At 38.7% G+C, this 12,255-nt stretch overlaps 1 protein-coding gene across 1 annotated transcript; it reads right to left on the bottom strand.

The window, feature by feature from the left end:
- Positions 1–949: 949 nt before the first annotated feature.
- On the bottom strand, positions 950–12,055 carry cyp4t8 (cytochrome P450, family 4, subfamily T, polypeptide 8). Its single transcript, XM_080425359.1, has 12 exons — positions 11,731–12,055; positions 9,701–9,845; positions 9,402–9,446; positions 8,879–9,006; positions 8,259–8,383; positions 6,359–6,513; positions 5,815–5,921; positions 4,741–4,931; positions 3,669–3,802; positions 3,201–3,265; positions 2,938–3,020; positions 950–1,286 (listed from the first exon to the last, which is right to left on the bottom strand). Exons 1-12 carry the CDS (start codon positions 11,935–11,937, stop codon positions 1,121–1,123), a joined length of 1,551 nt encoding a protein of 516 aa, XP_080281485.1. The 5' UTR covers positions 11,938–12,055; the 3' UTR covers positions 950–1,120.
- Between the last annotated feature and the right edge of the window lie 200 nt (positions 12,056–12,255).

Below are 12,255 nucleotides of genomic sequence, written 5' to 3'. Positions count from 1 at the left end.
CCTCCTGAAAGAGGGTTGGTGGATACATCATATGGAGAGTTGAAGATTGTGGGAATAGAAGTTACATTTATTATTCACTCTTTGAAAAAACAAAGTGCTTATAATTGAGTAAAATGTTTATTCAAAATGTTTCACAATGTGCAAAGTGTGACTCATCAAAAACATAGATACAGTGCAAGTCAAAATGACAATTATATTTAGTGTTAAATTCCATTTCAATTGCTACAGTGCAAGTCAAAATGACAATTATAATTAGTGTTAAATTCCATTTCAATTATTTTGTTATTTAAAAAACCTTCGTCACTGTATGTGTTATTATAATAAAATAGACTTGATCAGCACATGACAAATATTTAAACCTCACATTTCTCAGATGGCCAAGCACAACAAGAGTTCAAACTAAATATAAACATCAGCTAAAATAATATATGTACTGTATGTCTGTGTCAGATATGGTTATTTCTGTAACACATAAATTATACTAACCGTGTTAGTGCCACCCGAACATCCAGACATGACTGGATTTGTTGAATTTCCCTTTAGGGTTACACGCAGTAGCAGTGTTACCGCGAGGGCGAAGAATGTGAGCACCCCAGGCTCCACGGCTCACTAGGGAAGGGCTGTTTTTGGTACTTTTTCCATTATATTCTTTTTCAATGAAGATGTACCGACTAAAGAAAAAACATTTAACAATTTTGCCAGAAACATTGGAAATTTTGAATTTAACATGATGACATGCTGGAATCGATCTGGGCTCGAGTTGCTTATTTAACCAAGTTATGCCCACGACAGCTAGTAAAGTTCTTGCCCACCAGCGTGGAGACGGGTTTGAGTCCTCCACAGTGCATCGCCTGTCACTCCATCAGCGGTGACACTGAACCATTCTTCAATCCATGCATGTAGACTCTAGAGCAACGTGTGCTGTCCTTGGTTTGTATGGCAACCCGTTTTCTTTTTTCTGACTTCAGAACAAGCTTGTCTTGTGGCATGCTTGGCTCAATAAGTGACAATTTGTGTTCATGATAGGATATCATATCAGCTACACTACTTTACTGGATACAGTCATGAATTCTGAAATGAAATCAGAAGGGCCCCTTAGAGAGTATAGCTCTGCCCCTAGTTACACAGGTTTGATCCTAATGTGGATGCCGTTAAGAGAGCGGAGCACAAGTCTTGGGATAACCATGGGTTTCTGGGTGGGGTCTTCTATCAGCTCATACCTCCTCAGTGTCTGGGCCACCACCACTTTCAGCTCATTCATGGCAAAGTTCTGTCCAATGCAGTTCCTATGGCAAGAAGAACAAATAAAAGGAATAGCAATGAGAACAATGTGAGCAGTGAAGTACTAATCCTAGCCTGGGATCAATACCATTTTTGGGTTTCTGATCCGGTCGGAGCGCAAATAACTTTACGTCATCAGGTGGCCGGAACCGAGACTAATATGTCTAGCGAGACTAGCGAGACTAAACTAATTGATTCCCACCGGTTCCGGTTTTCCTTTTTTCTAAACCGGATCACATGGCTAGTTTTAGAACGAATACCAGGCTTTCCTCCCCGGTGGAAAGGCTGGTGACGCGAGGTTAACTATTTCCTACTAAGCACTAATGAAAAGCAATGCTACTGGTGGTATTGCTTCACTTATAGCACACAGCCTTGAGAGAACTGGGCATGCAAATGGGAATAGGAACAGACACAACTGAGTATGTAGGTATTTGAACAATCAGAGAACCCATCGTCAAAAAAAGGAAAAAACAGCACCCTCACCTTCTGCTGTTTTTTTCCTTTGAATTTGACGCTACTGAATTTGAATTTCAGTAGCGCAGCTTGGAATCTGTTCTTGAGAGATTAGTATTTGAATGACAAGCACAGGCTTCATTCTGTATGATTCAAATCTTATTCAAATCTCCATAATTACTGCCCTATCCAGATACAGAACATTGAGGTGCTGCAGAAGGGACAGTTGACTGTTTTGTTAAAGGGATACTTCACTTTCAAATAAAATAAACATTAAAAAAAATTATTAAAAAAAAATTAAAGAAGTTATGGCAAAATAAAGGCCCCCTCACGCATTAGAGTGCCCTACTAATGTGTGAGGGGGCCTTTATTTTGCCATAACTTCTTTCATTTTTTTTAAATATTTTTTTTTTATGTTTATTTTTATTTGAAAGTGAAGTATCCCTTTAATAGTTGTTTTTAGTTTTTTGCTTTTGTTTGTTTTGCATTTGGATATTGCCCTCTCTGCACCTTTTGCATACCTGTCCTCACTGGAAGGCGGTCCCTTATTTTGTGATCCTTCTCAAGTTTTCTTCCTTTTCTTAATTCCCTTCAAGGGGTTTGTCTAAGCAGTTTTTCCTTGCCTGATTGAGGGTCTAAGTGCTTTGCCGGTTTCCTTTAACCACTTAAGTCCTATTCAAAAATGTATGAAAAGAATTGCTGACCTACAAGCTCACAAGGCCTCACATTGCAACTCATTGTGAGCTTGTATATAGTATATTATTTATGAAATAAATTGAAGAAATTGTGAAAACATTTGATATGTTTTGCCTAGAATGACATGCCCCAAGTAGGGATGCCAGGGTTAAAGTGGTTTGTAAAGCCCTTTGAGGCTGTAACAGCGATTATGGTCTATATTCTTTTAAAGGTATACTTTACTCTTTAGTGAAAATATATATGTATTTATTTTTTTACCATTTGGATCACTTGTTTCACATACTTCACAACTTGCATTGTTTATGTTAACCTGTAATGAAAACCTAACAACGTCTTTATTGTTTAGTGTCATTGAAAAGGGGACTGCATCTTGTTCACCTGGACTCCCTCGAGGTAAATGAATAGCCAGTGAATACCGTAGTTAGTAATATGAGAACCCGTCTTTCCGGCCAAACCACAAGGTACCTTAATATAGTATCTGAGTTACAGGGTGTTGTGGGGACAAACCTCGGGCCAGCAGAGAAGGGCACAAAGGCATGGGGTGACCTTTTTGAGGTGTTCTCGGGCAGGAAACGGAGTGGGTCAAACACCTTTGAGAATGCAAGATAAGGGGATAGTGGTCAACAGGGTACACAATAAAATGTATAAATGTAATCCCAAAGAGTGTACAAATGGAACCCAAATGGAGTTAGAGCGGCTTGCTGTCTGGTGCGAGTCTTAAAACAGTGTAAGATGACGTTTTAGTGAACCAGTCATGAGGGTGTGCTTACATGAGGGTTTTCCCAGACAGTTGGATTCCTACATATTCCATAAACACTGGTGCCGACGAGACAACCTACAAAAATTAAAACAAAATTAAATAAAAATATGATTTATTTTGAAACAAACAGTGAACTATACTGACAATCTTTTTTTTATTACTATTTTATTATTGCAGTATTTAAATTATGCAAGATTGCAATGGAATTGCTAGTAGTTTACGTGCATGTAGTACAAAGCTGAAATGGTGCAATACAATGAAAACTGGGTCATTGAACCATGTGTGGCGCCGCTACACAGAAAACAAATACAAGTTAATATTTAATCTTTATATCTTATACTGTAGGTGAGCTACAAGATAAAAGGTTAGCATGCTCATGAGAAAGAAAATACTTTTAATTGGCTCCAGCAAACAGCGATCTGGACAAACTCCATTCCATTCTGTTCATTAGTGTGTAATTAGCAAATACTCCACTTACCTTCCGGCACACTCCTTCCATCAAAGAAGGTCATAGGTTTGGTTATCTTTCGTGCCATTCCCGGTACAGGAGGGTAAAGACGGAGGGATTCTTTTATGCACATGGTGGTGTATGGGATTTTACTGAGATCCTCCCTAAAAACAAGGCAGATACCTATTATGTCAGTGTCAGAGACCACTTTAGCTATTCAATGACTTTGGGAAAATAACAATAATTTGAGTTTGCATTCTATGCCTGGTGCACTTAGTCTTGCATAGCTAGACAATCACAGATCTCCGCCTACTGATACGGTACATCTGGTATCAGTATCTGGAGTAGTGTTGAGTGGATATTGCATGTCTTGGATGAGAGTGGATCAAAAATTGGCATGTAGCCTTGTAGCATCACCAGGAGGCCGATATCTGTTATACATATTCTTTTGCTATTACTCCTACAGATTTTGTACAAACATCATGCAAATCGGTACACATTATCTCTATAGTCATGTCATCAAGACGGTCCGAGTTTTCATATTTCATCCTGATTGGCTAAGATTGACTTCTACTACCTGGCCTGGCGGAGACCTGTTCTCCGAGGAGCACATTTTTCTAGTTTTGTTTTGTTTTACTTTAACTATGTAATGGTGGAATTCCGTTTGATTGTTAAGTGTGAATGTTTGGTCCGCAGGAAGAGTAGCCTTCACTGCAATGAGGACTAAAGAGGATCCGTTATTAACAATAAACAATCTGGTGATCTAAATTCAATGTATGGACTAAAACTGGGTGCGGACACAATTTGGAAATTTAAGTTACAACTACATTGCAGAACCAATGAAAAGACTTTAGCACAGTCCATCATCATTGGGATTGTGATATGACTGGTTTTCAAAGCAGTAGGCGTAGGTTTGTTTGCAGCCATTCTCGCTGCTGTTCTAGCCCCTACTAGTTTTAGATTTTCCCAAACATATCAGTAGGCGCTAGGCGGAGATAATCGATCATCTGTAAGTGCACTTGAGGTTATCGACAAAGAGATTCATCAGATAATCATCGACTTCCACAATATGGTGACAGTCTTAACACAGTGACCACCGTACCACACGACTGTGTCCTTGCCATCCAGGGCATGTAGGATCTCGTCCCTGCAGAGCTGCTGGTGCTCCGGGTTGCAGGCTAGGCAGTAGAGGGTGAAAGAGACGCCGCTGGCTGTGGTGTCGTGGCCCTCGAACATGAAGGTGTCAACCTCTGCCCGGAGGTCTTCATCCGACAGACCCTGCTGTGCCTCATCCTGTGAAAAAGATGGGAAGAATGTAGGTTGAAATAGTGCCTGACGTTCAATATAATAAACAAACACAGGAAATAAGTTATGTATTTCAACAAACATGGCATATAGCTTGTATTTCTTTGCCAATACACCTCAAAATCCAGGCTGATACTTTAACTCGGGTCCATGTTTGAATGTGTACTGTATAATAGCATTTAACCCTAGAACACTAACGTCGGGTGATTTTCACCCACACAATTATGGTTATGTGATTTTCATTGTGTTGCTGATGTCTGAGGTGGGTGGGTCCTTGGGAATCTTCAGGTTGCTCAGTTACTGTACATCATCGAAGGTAGGCTTGTTTCCCTGCCCCCATCCCTGTTTTCATCTAAAGGCAGGTTTGAGTGTAGGATTGGGTGAGTCATATAGGGAGACTGTGCCTTCACTAGAAAAGGCACACATTCCTGAGACACATGCTGAGACACACAATCAGGAATGGGTTGACCAAAGAAGAAGTTTCCAGCTCCCTTTTTATTTTTTCCCTTTTATTTATTCCCACATCTTTCACAGATTTTGCCTACATGAGGTCTTATTACGATATTGAGGTCATGGTATTTTTTAAAGGTGGTGTTTTACATTTTTTGTGATATTTTATATTGAAACACTAAAGAAGAGTACCTCAATTTATCATGAATTGCTTTTAGATTTTTGGGGGGCTTTATTGGCATTGCAGCCTAGGGTGCGTGGACCGTCACGCTATGGCCGAGATCGATGAGAAGTATTTTACATGGAATATATTACATTGGGTAAAACATACCCAACGTTAGTGATGGTGTGATAATATTCACCGTTAGTGTTCTAGGGTTAATAATATTGTAAAATCAAAGGTACTGAGGATGTGACATACTCTGGCACACAGAAGGAGATCCAGAAAGTCCATGTGTTTCTTCGTTTGGGTTCTGCCCTGATCCTTCACATCCTGAAGAGCTTCTTTCCTCTTTCGTATGACTTCCTCTACAAAGCAATGAATCATGGGAGTGTATTAGAAATGTGCTTATCTCAGGTGTACATTAGGTGAACATGATTGGGTGAAGTCACATAACAGGTGGTGAAATACCTAAGTAAAATGTTGCTTATACTGTAAATTTAGCTGATAATGCCTTCCTGTTCTTAGACTCTTTTCCACCTGTAATTGCGTGACGTGCCAATAAAGGTGATTCTGATTCTTTGGCATCAATGCACTGAAAATATGCATGGTAAATAAAATAACTGCTGACACAGAATTCAACCACAGCTCCTTTTGCATTACTTTGAAACAAACTAAAATTAAAACCCACATTCCATTTATTTCAGAAATATGGTAAGATGGAATTCAGGAAACAGCTCACCCCCCCCAAATTGAAGTACATCATTATGGAAAACAAGCCCTCATCGGATGAAGATCAGCCTACCTGTATGACTGTGAGCCACCTTGCATGCTTTCCTAAATCTGAAGCCATGTGGGCTGAGGTGGAAAATAGCGTCGATGTGGTATGGAAAGGTCCGGAAACGCAGATTAACCAGGTCGCTGAGCTCATACACCGCCTTGATGTATGCATTTGTTCCACTGTAAACATGTTAGAAACACAAGTTCAATTTGGCTCCACTGTACAATAAACCATCTTATAAACCTACAATAAAAACATTACAACTATATATAAACTATTAAAATGTGGAAGATTTCACAACGTTCAAGTTGGAGACTTTGCATCAAATTGATGAATGTGTTTTCCGTGTAGGAAACAAAATACATCCTTGCAGGAGTACAAAAGAATGTACAGAAAAACATCAGCCATGTTACATGAACATATTAAGCACTTAAAGGGCAAGACCACTTTGGTAGAGGTTTGGGTTGTGTAGTTACCTTGCCATGATGTAACTCCAAAGGTGGGCAAGAAATAAAAAATAATTGCTCCATTGATTAGAAATTGATAATTCAAAATATGCTCCTCATTGACTTACATTGTACGGTAAAAATGCTCCCAAAGTCACTCTTTTAGCAAAAACGAACGCAAACAAAGTTGATTCAGACAATATAGAACATCACCAAACCCAGTACTGGTTTTTTTTTAAATAAAAATGTCAAATTCCTGTTGATTTTGCCATTTTTAATAAGTAGAAAACCCGGACTGGATCGGCGGATACGGATCCAGATCTTCAAATAGTAAAATCAACAGGAAGTTGACATTTTTATTAAAAAAACAAACAGTACTGGGTTTGGTGATGCTCTATATTGTCTGAATCAGCTATGTTTGTGTTCATTTATGTGCTAAAAGAGTGACTTTGAGAGCTGTTTTACCGTACAATGTAAGTCAATGAGGAGCATATTTTGAATTATCAATTTCTAATCAATGGAGCAATTATTTTTGATTTCTTGCCCACCTTTGGAGTTACATCATGGCAAGGTAACTATACAACCCAAACCTCTACTAAAGTGGTCTTACCCTTTAAGCCTTATCCGTCATGGCTGGGAAAAGTGGAAGACAAATTAATGGGAAAAAGATGGGGTTTCTATTTTTCAAATAAATATAAATTGATTATTTAACATGAACCACTAGAAGGACCATACTTTGGAAGATTTTTTTTTAACCCCCAAGTATTCAGAAACAAACGAAATAAAAGAAAAGAAAACAGAAGACATAATATCAAAATGACACAACAAAGCCTATTCCATATCCACCCCTTTTTTGTTATTTTTATTATATATTTTTTGTATTAAGTTTATTATGCATTTGCTTCCTCAGAAAGGATATGTATATGGATACAGGAATGAATACAGAATGAAATTAATTGAGTTATTTTAGTTCATCCCCTTTTTTTTAATGTAAAATGTACTTAATGAGGTATTGTCTTAACATGTTTTGACTCAATAAAGTATAAAAAAGAAGCCTTACACCATGAATAGCGGAAAAGGACGATCTATAAGCTCACAACGTGTCAGCACTCAATGCGATGTGAGCTTGTAGATCAGCTATTTTTGTGTTTTTTTTATCTAAAAATGTTACATTTACATTTGTTCAACGTTTTTTTTTAAATGTGTCCAAAATAGGGACGCCAGGGTTAATGTAGTTATTGGTTAACCACTTAAACTCTCTACTCTTAAAGAGCCGGACTTGAGTTACGACTGCACTTTGACCGCTTTCTTACCAAATCTCTTCGCCAAAAATAGCCGATCTGCAAGCTCACTTGTCGCAAGTTGTGAGCATGTAGATCTGCTATTTTTGCAGAATGTTCCCAAGTGGTTCAAGGCGCATGAAGTCAACAATAAAGGTCAGAAAATGACCATGGAAGTGTGCTCACTGGCTGACTGACCTCTCTGTTTGACAGTTGCTTTCACAGCTGAAGGCACACTTCATGATGCTGTCCAGTGTCATGAGACTGACATGCTCAAACAACTCAAAGGACTCGTTGGTCTTGGCGTAACCCTCCCACTTGTCCTAGAAGGGGGAAAGAACAGATGTCACCTCAATAGGAGCTGGACAAAAGGGCAGAAATTAACATCAACAAATGCCTCTTATCCCACATGTACAGTAGTTATTCAGACACTCAAATCCACCCAAAGTGTGTAGGAAATTATGTTCTGTGATAAATTAGATAAATATAACCTTGTTAATCAGTTATTATTAGTTAATTAGTTATTACAATCATAATTAATTCATTATTATTTCACGTATGTTACGTTATGTATGCACATACAGTATACTATTATGGGTGGTCAAAACTGAGATGTGTGGGATTTCCCTTTTTTCCAGCAACATTATGAACCGTTTCTATATTTTACTGTTAAAAAAAATATATAAAAATAATAATAATAATAAAAAATAAATAAATAAATAAATCTGAATGTGTGAATTTAGCTATTATTTCTATTTCCATTTATAGATGACATGATTTATTTCATCTTTGGACTGTAGCTTTGACGGTAGCCATACCAGCATAGTTTTGGTTGAATCTGACATCAGCTTTACATATGGCTTCAGAACATCGTAATGGAAACCTGGGGTCAGCAGCCTTCTGTGGCGAAACCACTTCTGACCTTTTGACACCAGCAAACCATCTCCTAGACAGCAAGAAACATGAAGAAATGTCCAGCTCACACACAGTCAAATCCTCAATGTTAATTTAACCCCTTAACCCCTTATGCCCTATCTTATACTTCCTGGTACAATAAAAATAGGGACACCAGGTTGAACATTTTTGTTCCATGGTGTCCAGGTTGAAAGTAGTTAAGTCGGAATTTACAGTGCAAAACGATACACATCAAGTTCAAAACAACTGTTGCTAATGTAAAATGTTGTTAAAACACAGTACGTAGATGCCTACAACTTGTATAAAGGCACACTTGTATAAAGGCACATAATTACAGATCTCTTATATACAGTGTGAATATCATTCAGATTCCCAGTTAAGCTTTGATAGTTGTGGAAATATATGGAAAAGGCGAGATTGTCCTACCGATCCATGGGAGAAGAAATTTATATGCAATATCATCTTTTGGCTCTAGTGAGAAAAGGAAAAAAACAGAAAATGTTTTTCAGCTATTAAAAAAGTGATTAATGTACACTGGACACTGGTTTGATTAAATAACATACAATTTCTCTCTCTCACACACACACACACACACACACACACACACACACACACACACACACACACACACACACACACACACACACACACACACACACACACACACACACACACACACACACACACACACACACACACACACACACACACACACACACACACACCTGTTGTTGCTAGTATGGTTTTCGCATAATCTGGATGATGAATATTGAGGAAGGCAACAAAGGGACCAAACCACATTGGAAAGGCCAAGGGGTACTGCTCCCCCCATGTCACCAGCTTTTCCATGTCTGTCCCATCTTGTTTAAACTGCAAGTGAAGCAAGAACATGTATCCCATTTAAATTAACCTCTAATATTAGCACTGATATAACGTCACTTGTGCACAAAAGGGTAACGTAGATAATGATTTAATTCATTTAATATCAACTTTACCCTCCTTGTATTTTGAATAGAATATTAGCCATATACACAGACAGGGTGCAAAACATAGTCTTGGCCTGGCGTAGCCATGGTTCACATGACGCTCGTCTGTCACAAGCGTCATGCAACCACTCTGTCTCTGTTTTTTGATTTGTTTTACATTCACAACTGCTACATCTACATAAACGTTCAAATTTAAAATATGAAGTGCTGACCCCCATGTCACGGATGTAACAAGTTGAGCCGCAAAAGGTATAAGTACCTGTAGATTCCGTATTGTTCAATAAAAAGCTTTTTAATCCAATCGCCGGCCATTTTCTCCGATGCTTTCAACTATGCGACACTACTGGTTGGGAGGTGTATTGCACTCTGATACATTACCAAAAGAAAAAAATGAAAATGGCCGCCGATCGGATTCAAATGCTTTTTGTTGAACAATACGGGAGATACGGGTACTTAACGTGGTCCGGCTCAACTTGTTACATCCGTGGCTCGGGTAAGCACTTTATATTTGAAATCTGAACGTTTATGTACATGTGAGAATTGTAAATGTAAAAAAGATCGAAAACCAGGACCAAGTGGGTCCATGACTGTCATGGTAGACAGTCATGTTTCAGGGCTAGGCCTGGCGGAGACAATTATTCCCATTTGAGGGGCATTGGCTGTGATGTGGTGCTCACCGTGCTATCTATGTAAACCAGTGACGCATCTTCCCTGCACACTGTTGTGTGTCAGTCAAAGACGAGTCCACATCCCTTTACGTGGACCAGAAACCAGTGGTGGAAGAAGTAGGCTACTCAGATATTTTACTTGTGTAAAAGTAGTGGCAATACCACAATATAGAAATACTCTGTTGGAAGTAAAAGGCCGGTGTTCAAAATGTTACTTAAGTAAAAGGACTAAAGTATTGGCATCAAAATATACTTAAAGTACCAAAAGTAATGCGTTGTGAGCTTGTAGATCGGCTATTTTCAAATAGTCTATGCATAAAATAGGGCTAAAATATCTTTGTATTGTATGTCTTTTAATTTATATTATCCCAGTTTGTTTATTTGAATACAATAATGACACAATTTTCTGTGAAAAAAATAAAAATAAATAGGGCTTAAAATGGTTATATATGTTTTATAATATAATAATTTATACCTGCAAAGTAGCAAGTAAAGTTTTCAAATAATTGTAGTGGAGTAAAAGTAGAATATTTGCGTAGTAGAAGTAAAAGTAGGGAAACACTCCAGTAAAATAAAAATACCTCAAAATCGTACTTAAGTACAGTACTTGAGTAAATGTACTTATAGTTACTTTAGACCAGGGGTCTTCAATGTTTTCAGGCCAAGGACCCCCTAGCTGAGAGAGAGATGAAGCAGGGACCCCCTCCTCTATATTGTATAAAATTGTGTTTCAGACTAAACTTTTTTTGTTCTCTTATTGGTCTGCTCTTTTTTCCCTCTACACCTCTTTGCCAAAAAATAGCCGATCTACAAGCTCACAACGCCTTGCCGCAGTGCCAGGCGTTGTGAGCTTGTAGATCTGCTATTTTTGGCTCAAGTTCTCCTCAGAAAAGGGACATTAGGGTTCAAGTGGTTAAGGTAAAAAAAAACAAAAATAAATCATAACACAAAGATTTGTAACCCCTGTAGTAACTCTGAGGACCCCCTAGGGATCCCGGACCCCCTGTTGAAGACCCCTGCTTTAGACCACTGTTCGCAACACAAACAAACACGACAAAGTTCTGCAACATTGTTTCAGCTCTTCTAGTCAGTTGTATTCACCTCCGTCACGTGTCCCATCAGCCAGTGTCCAGGCGGTCCGGGGAAAGAGCTCAAATGGCGAACCCACTGTCTCCTCTTGATGATCAGTTGAGTGAGTTTATAAGCAATGACCACCAGACAAACCAGTGCAAACAGATGATGCAGGCGAGGCAGGTCCAAAGAAAGCCACGATGTCGCTGCTCTGTTGGCATTTTCAATCAATCCCATTTCTATTTCATGAATGAAAAGGGCCACACGCAAAACAAAACCTGACTCAATCTGCTGCGATGAAAGTTGTTTGCACCAAACAACTGTCGCCTTGAAACCAAGAGGCTGTGTGTCTGTATGACAATCAACAACGGTGACACCAGAGGGCGAGAATTACGTCATGCTGGATGCTGTGGGTGGAGCTGGAGCCCAGTGGTGGGAAAAAAAGTACTCAAATGTTTTGCTTTAAGTAAAAGTATCAATACCGCAATGTAGATATACTCTGTTGCAAGTGAAAGTCCTGTATTGAAAATGTACTCGAGTAAAAGTACAAAAGTA

Source organism: Gymnoscopelus braueri (genome assembly GCF_963280865.1).
Source record: "Gymnoscopelus braueri genome assembly, chromosome: 4".
Classification (NCBI taxonomy): domain Eukaryota; kingdom Metazoa; phylum Chordata; class Actinopteri; order Myctophiformes; family Myctophidae; genus Gymnoscopelus; species Gymnoscopelus braueri.
This window is presented reverse-complemented; position numbering and strand designations above follow the sequence as displayed.

Excerpts from the sequence above, each read along its gene's own strand:
- cyp4t8 (XM_080425359.1), bottom strand. The coding sequence starts at position 11,937 with ATGGGATTGATTGAAAATGCCAACAGAGCAGCGACATCGTGGCTTTCT. Across the intron at positions 9,846-11,730 it reads TGATGGGACACGTGACGGAG|TTTAAACAAGATGGGACAGA; the intron begins GTGAATACAACT and ends CTTCACTTGCAG. Across the intron at positions 4,932-5,814 it reads ATCTCCTTCTGTGTGCCAGA|GATGAGGCACAGCAGGGTCT; the intron begins GTATGTCACATC and ends TCTTTTTCACAG.